The 13,096-nt window shown below is 35.5% G+C and overlaps 1 protein-coding gene across 7 annotated transcripts in view; it reads left to right on the forward strand.

Moving 5' to 3' along the window:
- Positions 1-13,096, forward strand: part of LOC117175154 (F-box/LRR-repeat protein 7) — a 505,186-nt gene that overhangs the window by 288,122 nt on the left and 203,968 nt on the right. For all 7 annotated transcript variants that reach the window (XM_033364744.1, XM_033364748.1, XM_033364741.1 and 4 more), the window contains 2 exons: positions 1,361-1,560; positions 9,309-9,583. In XM_033364744.1, the coding sequence (XP_033220635.1) occupies positions 1,433-1,560; positions 9,309-9,583 (403 nt within the window). In that variant the 5' untranslated portion in view covers positions 1,361-1,432. The remainder of the gene's footprint in view (positions 1-1,360; positions 1,561-9,308; positions 9,584-13,096) is intronic.

The following is a 13,096-nucleotide window of genomic DNA, read 5'->3' on the forward strand; positions in this document are numbered from 1 at the left end:
TCGGGATACTTATAAGATACTACCATGATTTTTTCAGATTTTTTGGTCCAAAAATAAATTAGGCCAAAAACCGGCCTTACCGACCCTCCCCCTTTCAAAAAGTTTCTTTTATTTCCTGAAACTGAAATGTCGTCAATCGAAAAAATAATGGAACATTACTGTGAGAAAATACATTATACAATTCATAAGCTTAATATTTAGACATTTATAACTTACCTTTACGTTCCAAAAATTTTCTCCAAAAAGTCCTAGACCTAGACTAGAATCTCGTCATTGTATGGCATGCTATATTCGAATTCCTACTTAGCAAAGGCTCTAGGATTAAGCAGCGAAAATACATAAAGAGAAATAACACTGAGCATCACTTGTGTAGTTCTTTCTCTGGCGAACAAAATGGACGGAAAGGATTCTCTACAGCGTACCCTTATAGTATTAACCAAATATACCATAAGAATCATGCAAAAAAACTTTTTAAAAACAGCAACATAGTTATTTAACTTCTTGCAATTTAGATTCTACGTTAAATTTACCATGAAAATGCCACGGACTAATTGAAACAGTTTTTTATATAGCGTTACAAATTTAAAAAAAAAGTCACAACGTCTGATGAAGGCGGCTTCAAGTCGCCTTCAGCCCCTGTTAATGACAGGTATTGTATTTTTTTCATTTTTAAGGCTGCAAAAAAATATTGCAATTACTCCGTGAGATTCTAATGGAAAATTTAACGTAGAATGCGAATTGCAACAAGTTACATGCCCATCTTCCTGTTTTTTTTTTTCAGTTTTTGTTTCATGATACGGAAGGGATACTATATGTATACTATAAGGTTACTCTGTAGCGTATCCTTTTCGTTCACTCAATCCGCCAGGGCTTGTTTAGAACAATAATAATAGTAGAAGTTGTACTAAAAAGCTGCTTTGTGCAGGACAAGAAAATACTAGTAAGATTACGTATGCAAAAGATTAGACAAAAATATTCAACTCTTCGGCCGTAAGATTTAATTTTGTAAACCCCATTCTGATAAAGGGTCTTAAAAAATCAATAATGCCTTCTTTGTGAGAAATTTGTAAAGTATGAAATTTGACAAGCAAGAAATTTGGCAAGCATGTAATGAGATGTTGCTGAAATTGTTTTTTGGACAATAGAAATACCCAGCCACCGAGAAACGAACCATTTTTGCCGAACTTCTAAGGTAGGAGCCCTATACAGAAAATGTAATTTCACCTTTAGAACATCGCCCCTAAAATTATTTGTTCTTGCAGTAATTGTTAATCTTAGAGGCACCACTCTTCTATTTGGGGCTCATAAAAATTTTTCGGCTCAAATTCATAATTTAAATTTTAATACCTTATTATTTCAGACTATAGAAAAATTGCCGGAAAAGGTCATTTTAAACATCTTCAGTTACTTAAGTCATCGAGAAATTTGTAGTATGGCACGTGTTTGTAAAAGATGGCGTCAAATCGCATACGACACACGCTTGTGGAAATATGTATCTTTGAGACCAGAAATTAGCGGCCTTCATGTTGGCTCACTGGAAAATCTTCTGCAATTAATCAGGTATGCTGAAAATTTAATTTATTAGCCAACCCATAGGATGGTATTATAATCAGAAAGAACATTTGTGAGGATATTTCAGACAGACCTGCCCAGATATGAAAAATCACCTCAATCGCCACATGTTCCACCAGAAGTTCCCACTGCTCAGCTCCTGATAGTTAGGGTATTCATCGTTGTCTGAAATGGATTGGGCGAATTTAGTGATGTATAGTGTACGGGATGGTATTTGAGGGCGTCTGATTTTTAAATAAAATAGAAAAAATAAGGTAATTTTGAATTAAAGTAATAAATATATTAGCAGTAAACGATTGAATAAGTCTTTTTAATAATAAAAGTACACAGTAGGTTGTGTAAAAAAGGTTAAAAATAAATCTTAAAAACCCCACAGTTTCATGGAAAATAGGTTTATTTTAAAAATCTTAAAATTTGAAAAATGGAATTAAACACACTTTGCAAAAGGAAATTTTCGGAATGCTATTTTTTGATACAGTGAAAATAATAAATTATGTACATCAAATTTTAGTTAAAATTTAGCTAAAATTGTACACACGCTCATAATATAGTTCAACTTATTAGTATTGATATTTCAGCAATTTATTATGATTTAATGAGAAACGTATAGCTTCTCATATCTCGAGAGTAGTTTTCGTTTGTTGTGAGAAATTAAAAATACTATAAATAATTGAAAATAAAGACCGCTTTTAAAACAGAAATTCAACATTTTTATCGCAATCCCCCGCCTTGTTGATAAATGTTACTTAGATTATCAAATTTCACGTCCATTATCACCAACTCAGAAAAATATCTTTGATTTTCAAAAAAATATTATATCGAAAAATACAGAGCTTCTAAAATATACATCATAAAAATTAGAACTATTTAAATACATTTATATGTAAGCAATCGCAATGTAATAATATGATTAACATTCATATTTTTCAACTGTTGCATTATTAATCAAATTATATTAAATATTTCTGTTTCATTTGAAGTACATTTCATAGCACAATAATTAAAAAATTACATTTCGATTTAGTCGCTCCAAAGCAACTACTTCAGAACGTATCTGCGGTACTGTATTCTCGAATCTGTATAGCAGGGCACGCGCTACGAGCCACCTCCACGCCTTTCTAGCAGTGAGTAGGGGCTAGTGGTGGTGGGAAAATCTCATCTGGAAAATGAGCAGTTTCGACGAAAGTTTCTCTGCCTGGGCGGGTCTGATTTAAGATGTAATGAGCTAAGTACATATGTATCAAACGTTTAAAATTTATTAACAACCTATCTTTGTCAGTAAAATTTAAATCTTAAAACGATGACGTAAACTGAAGATATTTGTTTAAAACGACGATATTTGTGAGGAAAAGTGACGGTTTTTGTGAGAAAAGGTAACCGTGAGAAAGTGTGATGTTCAGGCCTTCGTATTATTCACATCTGTAAATATGATGTAAATAAAAGTGGCGATAGTAGTCAACGATAGCTTCCAAACAATTGTTTTTTTTTTCATGAGAGCGAGTTTAAATATATGAAGAAATAACATAATGAAATTTTGTAACTTGCACAAGTTTCCTTATCAGATTAAATTTTTTTATTGATGTTGAAGAAAAACATGTTCACCAAGTTAAAAGCAACCGGCAAAAAATAATTGTAGTACCAATGCTCGTAAAAATGTAACAAAGGGTTCAACTAGTTTGGATTAATCCTATCACCAACGAAATGCGATTCTGATAATATATCAGTATAAGTTTACCAACTTTATGACACCTAACCCAAAACAGTTAATCAAATTGAATTTACGTTATTTAACGAGTTATCCTAATGAGCGAAAAAGTAAATGAATAAGTGAATTATTTTGTTTCTTCAACATACTATTCATTAGGGTAAACACGACCCTTTCTCAAAAAGGCCTACAAAATTCATAGGAGAGTTATAAAAAAAGTGAACAAAAATGAGATATCTCTCAGAAAAGACGTCTTACTTATAAAGCAGTTGTTAAATTTGTGCTTTGCGTAGCCGCACTTGGCGCAGAACTTCGACTGTGTCTTACCTCAGTATTGGGGAGTGCTCTCTGCTGAGAAAACGTCTGCATGCGGCGGAGCCGATGTCCTTCATTCTCAAGAAGCGGTGAGTTGGAATGGAGGCGTGAACGGTCTAGGTAGAAGTAACACACCCGTGTGTTATACCATTTTCCTCTCTTTTGACTGCAACGCCGAATTACGGGTGGAAATAGGAATTGTCGACCCCTTTTGGCATCTGACTTGACGCCACAGCTCGCAAAGAGGCCAATTAGGTTTATGTTTCGAAAGCCACTTGCCCCGAAGTACTCTTTTTCTCTGTCATCTGGAATTCGCCTGAATGGCCTTGATAGATCAGTAACAACCAAGTATCCCCTCTCTTCGAGCCATACTGCCTTCCAACCTCTGGCCAAACAGAACCCTGAGAACCCTTTTGGACTTTCAATGACCTCTGCCAGCTGTCTCAATGATCGATCCATCACGACCCGTTAAAGAAAATATTAGTACCAGTCAATACTTTCCTTTAAATTCTTTGAGTTTAAGCACACAGGTGTTTGAGCTATACGGTGATATCCTCATTTGTGTGGACATTTATTACTGTACAAGGCAATTACAACGGCATAGGAGAAACATTTCGATATGGTGCAACCTAGATAAGTCCTCCTAAAGTAATGCACTAGAGAATCTCAGCAGTATTTTTGGGCGCAATACCAGGCAGAATGAAGTCTATCTAACAAATAAAATTTTGTTGACGGTCTATAAAAAAGGTGTGAATAAAGCGTATGAGGAGAATTGTCCTTTTTGTATTAAGAAAACAAATCGGGATGTACCACGATGGAAACGGCTCAAATTAAGGGAAATTGGGACTTACACAGGGCTTCCTTAACAAGATATAATAATCAGATTCAAATTGCCGCAAGGGAAATATAAATTCTTGAGCATGCGATGAGGGTACACTTTGTAAGCTCGAAGTTAGATTATAAGAATGAGGGGTCGACCCATCAGCCATACCCCTCAGGAGGACTAACCTTTAAAGCCAGAATTGAAGATTGGAAAATGGCTAGTCGTTTTGCGGCACATTCAAAAATTAGACATTCAGTTCAACAATTTAAACGATTTAAAGCTACAGGAGATGATAAAATATTCTCTGCATAATTCAAAAAAGATTACAGCCCTTAGTAGGTCCATTGTGCTCAATATTTTGGGCATGCTGAGCAATGAGAAAACATTTCAGACTGATGAGCTTGACCTTGTTCATGATGAAAACACTAGAATAATTAGTGGACCTGTACTTTAAAGATGAAAAGCCTCTTCATAGAAATCAATTTACTCTTCAAAAGGACAGATATATTGTCAATTCTCTCTATGCCCATACCTTCCAAATTATTAATACAAGTTAGACAGGTGAAGTAGCAATAGCAGCGTTTCTGGACACATAGTAGCATTATAACGTTCATTAGCTACCCTAACATGCAACTTGAAAGTAAATTCGAGTTCTTGGAACGATATCCTGTACCTATAGATGGAACTAATATTTTCCATAGCCGATCCAACCGTCTTTAAAATTAATGTGCCACTGCTTCTATAAGTCGAAGTAGTAGTGCTCGTTGTGAAGCTGATGGTTTCCACTGTAGGGACGTGATTGCTCTGATGGTTTCCACTGTAGGGACGTGATCCCTGTTTTTATTGAAAAAATAAAGAAAATGCTAGCAAGTATTTCCTTATTTATTATATTGCATAACAATATTATTATTTTATTAAACTTTTACTCGGGTCAAAATGGTTATACTTTATAGACAAGGACTAAGTCGAGTGACTGATGAGATTAGAATGTTATAAGTTAATTCGACTAATTTAATACGATGCTTGAAACCTCATTCAGTGATGTTGTACGTATACAATTACGAGTGGCCACGAGCGCTGGAGGTGACAACAGTCACATCTGGATGCTTTCTTGGAGATACCATCTGACACTCCACGGATTTTTAGACGCTTACTTCCTGATGGTCAAGAAAGTTTCTTATAATACAAAGGTGTTTAATAAAACCGACTTCTGAGCTGTTACCAATACCCTACTGACTCCTAAATGTTCAAGATGCTTAATGCATCTAGTGTGCACATTACCTGTTGCCGAAATCACAACAGGATGAATAGATGCATGATTCACTTTCCTCCATATGGTCTTTAATTCATGCCTTAATTCGCTGTACCTGTGGATGCTGGTTGTATAGGTTGACTGCAAATTTCGGTTGAGCGGACAAGCAATGTCGATAAAGTAGACTCTTCCACCTTTTTTTTCTCGCTTCACGATATCAGGTCGATTGACCCGGATGTAATGACTCGTTTGGATAGTAATACCCTAATATAAGATGTAATCTTCCCTTTCTAAAACTAGCACTTGAATGTATGCATAGAAAGGCATCCATGCTTTTCAGAGTCCTAGGTTCAGGGCAAGTCGTTGATGTATAATGCCCGCTACATCATTCGGTCTGTGCGTGTATTCTTTCTGAGCCATTACGCGACAGCAATCAATAATGTGCTCGATTGAACCACGTCTTGATTTAACACATGTATGCGATAATGTGTGGATATCATTAAAAAACTGTTTTGTCACATCCATCTCTTGCTGCAGTTTCTGAGCTGAACTAGCGTACAGCTTTAGGTCATCCATATAAAGAAGATGGGTTACTTGATGATCATCCTCATTTTCATGAATTCTGATCCCATCAGACATGCGTATTGATCTAGTTATCCTTGGTTGTCCATGACCAAAATACTTCATTCTTGTACCCCAGGGCCTCATCGCATGACTTAGAAAGTCTATAATGCGTCGGCAGATTTTGTAAAGTTTTAAGAATTTTAGCAAATATTCATGCGGTATGGAAGGAAATGCTTGCTTGTAGTCAATGTATGCCATGTGTAAGTTCCTTTTTCCTTTGATGCTTAGGAGCTTGAGTCATGGCAACAGCGTTTATAGAGACTAGATCTTTACAGCCTTGCGAGTTTTTACAATATCCTTGTTGTTCTTCTGTAAGAATGTCATTCTCGCCGCAATGAGAATATACCTTATCTAAAATGACAGCTGTAAGAAATTTTGAAATTGTTAGGAAGATAGGCTATGGGGCGAAAGTCAGATGGATTTTGAGCGTCTGGTTTTTTTGGTAACATATACGTAGTACCCTGGAGCATAAATCCTGGAAATAGATCAGGTTGTTCAATGATCTTCTGAAAACACCTTGCTAAAGTAAGATGCACACTCGTCAGGTACTTGTACCAGAAGTTGTGCACCGTGTCCAGACCTGGAGCTTTCCAATTACTTGCCCTTTTCAAGACCGTTGAAACATCTGAAGCTTTGATGTTTGTCAGTTTTATTTCAGGGCTATTGCTTGCCCTTACTTCCTCCAGTTTGAACCACGCATTGTCTGGCAGTAAGAATATCAAGTCTCTGTCGCTGAGAGTCTAAAATTTCATCAAATATTGATGGTGTTAATGTCTCGATGTGCCGAGGGAGTATGATTTTAGTAACCAGGTTCATCAGCTTTCTGGTTCTATTTCCTTTTTATATTGAGGTAATCGACCCAATTTCTACCTTACTTTGCTGACATCTATATCCAATCTGATCTTTTATGTTGGATCTCGATCCCTTGCTGGGACAAAAACTGCATTTGTAGGCCTAGTTTTCCAGCCTAACGTTCTAATAGTTGCCACAGTTGCTGAGTATACAAGAGTTTGCACCTCTAATGCAGTTTGTGCTACGTTTAAATACGTGAGTGAAACCTTGCTGTCCAGATGTGCTATTAGCCCGCAGATCATTTGTGATGTTCATTTTGGGCAATAGATGCCTTAGTGTTGGTTCTATATATCTGAACTCTAGTAAAGCATAACCAAAATTTCTTTCAAGGTGCTGTAGTTTTTCTGCGATTTCCCTATCCACATCATCGTTAGTAATATCCGGATGTGGTTCTAATGGATCCGGTACATGGTGTTCATTATCACTAGAACCTATGCCTTCAACATCAATCAAGTCTCCGTCTGTTCACAGATATTAAGCGTTTTTGATCTGCCAGATTCTGCTCATTTATTTTCGTGGCTAGCTCTGGGTATTTATGTAAAACGAGTCTATGATGTCCTCTCCTTACACTTTCCTCACATTTCTCTGCCAAAACATAAAGGCGCATAACATCTCTGCTCATATGGTATGTCCATTTTCGTCGCTTTTTTGGTTGCTAAACCTTTGCTTCTCCCTCTGGTTGTATAAGGCCGTCCACCCTTAGAGGATGTGGTGGTGTTGGATCATCAAAAGGTTGAGGAAAAACATCAATTGCTCCAGCTTGACCGTTCGTCGCGGCTTCCTCTAACTGATTTTCATTGCCGTCGTTTTTCCACGCCAAATCAACCTGTTGTTTAATTTCGATTGCTCGGTCTTCCGTAACATGTAGATTAGTCCTGATATTCTTCACCTGAGCGATAAGATATCTTAGTGCGACTGTTTGTATATTAGGATACTTTGCAGCAAATTTCGTTCTTAAATTGTATTGTTTTTCATTTTCGTTGCAAACTTCGCACTTTCAGAATAGATACGCACCAATTCCTCTTTCACTGTGGTATCCTAATTGATGCTATCCCACGGTATTTCTGTCGAGGTGCTTGTCTGCAAATAGCTGACGCTAGCTAAAGCATCCTCAGCGGGCACAGCTGATGTTCCACTGCTTACCGTTTGTCGCAGATGTTCTCGCTGGCCAGCTGTTTGATTAGTGAGATCTACCTGACCATCTTTCAGCTCACCATCGCCACCGTCCTGCAGTCTGTGGCCCCCAGCTGTGGCTCTAGGGGCGTGCCGACGATCCTCGGCAAGCGACAAGCATTTCAAAATCTTAAAAATATTCTCCATTTTTCATTTATGGGTTTTGGTGTTCTACTTAGTCCCTCTTTTCCTCGTTATCAGCCTATTTGGCATGGGAAACTCTGTCAGTAGCAATGCTACCGCCGACAAAGCCGTCAAAGTCATGAGAGAAAAGCTCAAGCCCTATCGCGACATCAACGTGGACCACCAAAAAGCACACATTTTATTATTATTATTATTATAATTTTTACTTTACAACGAACATTTCACGCTATTCACTATTTAATTTCTTTTTTTAAATAACATTAACGATACATCATTTTTTGTTTTCACATACTCCTTTGCATTAAATCAAATAGATATCGCTTTATTGTTCAGATAGGTGCGCATGAATTCAGTGGCTCCAAGGTCGTAAAAGAATTAATTTCTCCTAAAAGTATATATTTTTAAAGAAGTCGGTTTTCAAAATTCAAAATACTGTACTGCCTGAATTCGGAAATGTTTAAAAACCATTGTAGCCTTAAACACTAAGTTTTTACTAGTTTCCTGAAAAGTACTAAACCCCCTACCAATTTTGATATTCAGGAACTGGAATAACACTACTACATTCTGTCTGATTTTGCCAATAAATAAAAAGTTCTAAAATTTATGAGATGGTTAACTGAATGTAGATAATTCTATTTCTCGCCCTTTGTTATCAGACAATTCTATCATCAATGTTTTCATAGCTTTAGTATAGAACTCTTGAGGCTCAGATGATTCTATGCTATTATCTTTTGATATTTCAATTCTATCACAGAAAATTTTTTGTTCCTCCTGTAAAATTTAATTTTTGTTTTGTATCGAGTTGGCATTTGCAAGTCTTTCATTAACAATTTTCACTTTTTTTATAGCACTCGGTTTGGCTCTTCACTAAGATATATTGAACTTCCAATAGAACTTATCACACACACCGTATTGCACGAACTGGCCAACAAATGTCCTAATTTAACTCATATGCTGCTCGACTTTTCAACAGCTATGCAACTACATGACTTTTCAGAGATGCAAGCATTTCCGACAAAATTAAAGTATATGTGTATTTGCTTGTCTGAAGTCATATTTATGGAAGGCTTTATGAGAAAAATATACAATTTTATCAACGGTCTCGAAATACTTCATTTAATAGGTATGTTTACATGGAGAGGTAAGTTAGTAAAGTTCAATATTTTTGTTTAATAAAACTATCGATGCTGCTATAAGTCAGTTTACATTGCAGCAGTGTTTTTACTGCAGAGCAGTGGGTTTTATTTCCTTGTCGACATCATGAAGGCCACTATACACTATATTTCTGTCGCACCGGAATTGCCCACGAGTCCACTGACATTTATTGATTTACTATATTTTCAGAGAACAGTCAATCATGTAAATGAAAACAAAGAAATCGTTTTGTGATTATTTTCAAACCTTCAAATATCTCCTTGTAAACTGTTGCGTAATTAAAGTAATGTTCTGTACTCGGAACTGTCAGTTTGATACTATCAATACGATATCTTTTAACAGTTATCTTTATACAATGGGATTTTTCATACAAGATCTATTGCGTTTATGAGGCCTGTCTGTAGTTAAATTTTCTAAGATCCCTTTCTTATGACGCTCTAGATTCAAGTAAGTGCTTATTGTACTTTATTCCATCACGAATATAGTTCGTTTTTCAAAGACCTGGAGACCGATGCTCGGCCTCGAGCGTGCAATGGAAACTTCTGTCCAAAAATAGTAAATCCAAAAAATTTGGCACTTCTCGGTTTGGATAATTGATTATATCTCTATAAGAGTGTTTAGTAGGGTAGGTTTGCACTTAGCACTGTTACAGTGACATACTCGTGTATGGTAGTAAATAAATCTTAGGGCCGTCATTGTGCATCATACGCTCTGCTCCTACCTTTTGTAACTTTTTGAAGTAAAATATTGTCACGGCATACTAAGCTTTAGCAAGCGAAAATAGAACCCTTAATACCTGAATTAAGCCTTCAGGATCTGATTTTCTACATTTCTGCAAAAGTTTCCTTCCATTTTATTTTCGAGAAGCTGTTGGCCGAACTTTTAATCTCTGCCTTCTTCACTTAAGCTTTTAGAAGTAAGGCATCTAAATGCATTAATGCATTTTCCTCACCTCTGATATGAGAATGTAGAGGAAGAATCTCGGCCGCCATCTCGGCGGCCTTGTACAAAAACTCTTCTTTTCCAATCATCTCTAGTTTGCTAAATGATCCTAAATGATTCTAAATAAGTTTACAAATGATAAGTCTATGATAGGTTGAATCCAGAGCTTTTCGCTAGCACTAATTTAGTCATTTTGTACATTTAGTGCCACTATATTCTTCTAATGCATTTTGGTATGTTTAACTTGTAAATCGATTTGAGAACATTTCTTATGGATTATTTTTTGAATATTGAATTTTGAAAAATTAAATTCTATGATGGATTTACTCTTTCAATATTTTAGAAGACAGTTAACAGTATAACAATATAACAATATAACGCAAATAAATTTACCCAAAACGTTTCTAATTTGAAAACTAGTTAAATCAATCCAGGCCATCAACAGGCAGCGTTGGTAGAATGCTGCGTCTTTCCAGACGCGTTTGTCAATTAGCAGGTACGCCGAATTTAAATCCGTGCTCAAGATGTAATCCAGATATTGATATTTACAAGTAAACTTCTTCAATGGAAGTTTTTGATACCATCTACTCTTGCATCGGAGAAGTTTTTCGTTCTTTTAAGGCGCTTCGTCAGGCTTTATTTTTAGTCAATGTAATTAAAAAATTCGAAAATTGGTCTCGTTCTTGTTTTTTTTTTTCATTAATTAAAAATATGATCCATTTTATGACCTGGGATGGAGCCAACTACCCTCGTGAGCATGATCTAAGAATAGACGGTTTAGCCATCACCTTCTCCAATTTCGTCGCCATTCGCACTCCACCACACCCAGCCATCTTGGTTATCAGCGGCGTATCTAGAGAAAATAGCGCCCATGGCAAGCATGGAAAATTGGACGCTCCTGTGCAAAGCAACTTCACAAAATATCTTTGCCTCTACCACTAATTTTCCGTGCTTTTTTATTTTAAAGTAAAAAGATCATTTTTGTAGAATTTGAAACATGTATCGTTTTAAATATTTGAAAAATTATTAATGAAATTATCACTTAATGATCTCGTATCACACGTTCACCCGCGTTCTCGCTATATGTTCACTCATTTATTTACATTTTCGTAAACAAGGATCGTTTTTTATTCATAATAACATGTATATCATTGTATTGTATTGATATGTATATAATTTCAGTATAATATATTTTAATTGACAGGTTATGTTAACAATATTTCTCCGTATTTCTTCTACATTACAAGGATTGGAAGTTATATTATTTTAATATTTTATATTATCTATGGCAGAAACTGCATTATTTTGAAACTAATTTCATTGATTTAGAAATTGTACAATTCCTTTATCTTTTTACAACTTTTACTTGATATCTTCGCTTATGTCATTTACTATGTTTCAAATATACTTCATTTCGCGCGCTCACTTTTCCAATATGACTGGTTTTGGTGGAGTTACTTCTTATTGCTGACCGTGTATTCTTAGATCACGCCCGTGAATTTCGGCATGCTGAAACGAATCTTGGTGCAGACCCTTACTCCATGACATAGCAAGAGGTCAAAAGTGTTATTTTCCGACGACACTAAAAACCCAATGCCTGCCGTGTATCACTTGACCTTTCTAATGTTAGAGAATTAAAGCCGGCAGAGATAAATCAAACATGATCAAAATATTAGGGCATTTAATTTTAATCGGCTGTATTAGGTTCATTACATAATAACTAAAAGATTTAAAAAAATAGAAAAAGAAAATCTGTTAATTCATTTACTTTCTATTCAGATTTTTGTAAATTTTGCATATACCTTAAGATTACTTTCATTATTGACAATATTGAATGACTTACAAATCTTTTTAAACATTTTTTTGTAAATTATATCAGTAAATTAAAGTTTAAGCCATGTTTTATGTAACTTTAGAAATTGGAAGAAGCGTTCATCGTGTCAGAATGAAAGGTCATCAATTGGAGGTGATCACTATTAAAGGGTGATTTACTTTGGTCTTCTTTGATCGGAAAAATGTGGAATTGCAAGTTCTTTTATTTTCAAGATTTACATTTAAAGACAATGCAATTCGCAGCCCTTTTTAACCAATTAATTTTCAAGAATTTTCAACTGAAATATTTGCAATCATAGACAATCATAATTTTTTCTTCTTTTTTCTAAAATATTTGTTTCACATACAACTGCTTTCTTCACAATGAATGTGCTGTTGCTCAAGATTGATGCACTCTTTGTTTTAAAATTCATACTTTGTAGTTCAATTCCACTATTCTTTATTCGGAAAAATCAAATATTATTCACAGAAATGGAGTAGCTAACTTTTTCGACGTGGGGGCAGACGCATAGAATTATATTAATAAATGAAAAAATGCGTAAACATTATGCCATGTTAAAACTTTTACACCAATTGAAATTATATAACTCAGCAATGACTACCGGGTGTATACATATGAAGCCGGTATTGCCATCTAGCGGCCAGTAGGCACACTTGTAGGCACTGTCGGAACTTACCATTTGTGCTAATTGGCGTATTGTCATCT

The sequence above is a fragment of the Belonocnema kinseyi genome, chromosome 6, assembly GCF_010883055.1.
Source record: "Belonocnema kinseyi isolate 2016_QV_RU_SX_M_011 chromosome 6, B_treatae_v1, whole genome shotgun sequence".
NCBI lineage: Eukaryota > Metazoa > Arthropoda > Insecta > Hymenoptera > Cynipidae > Belonocnema > Belonocnema kinseyi.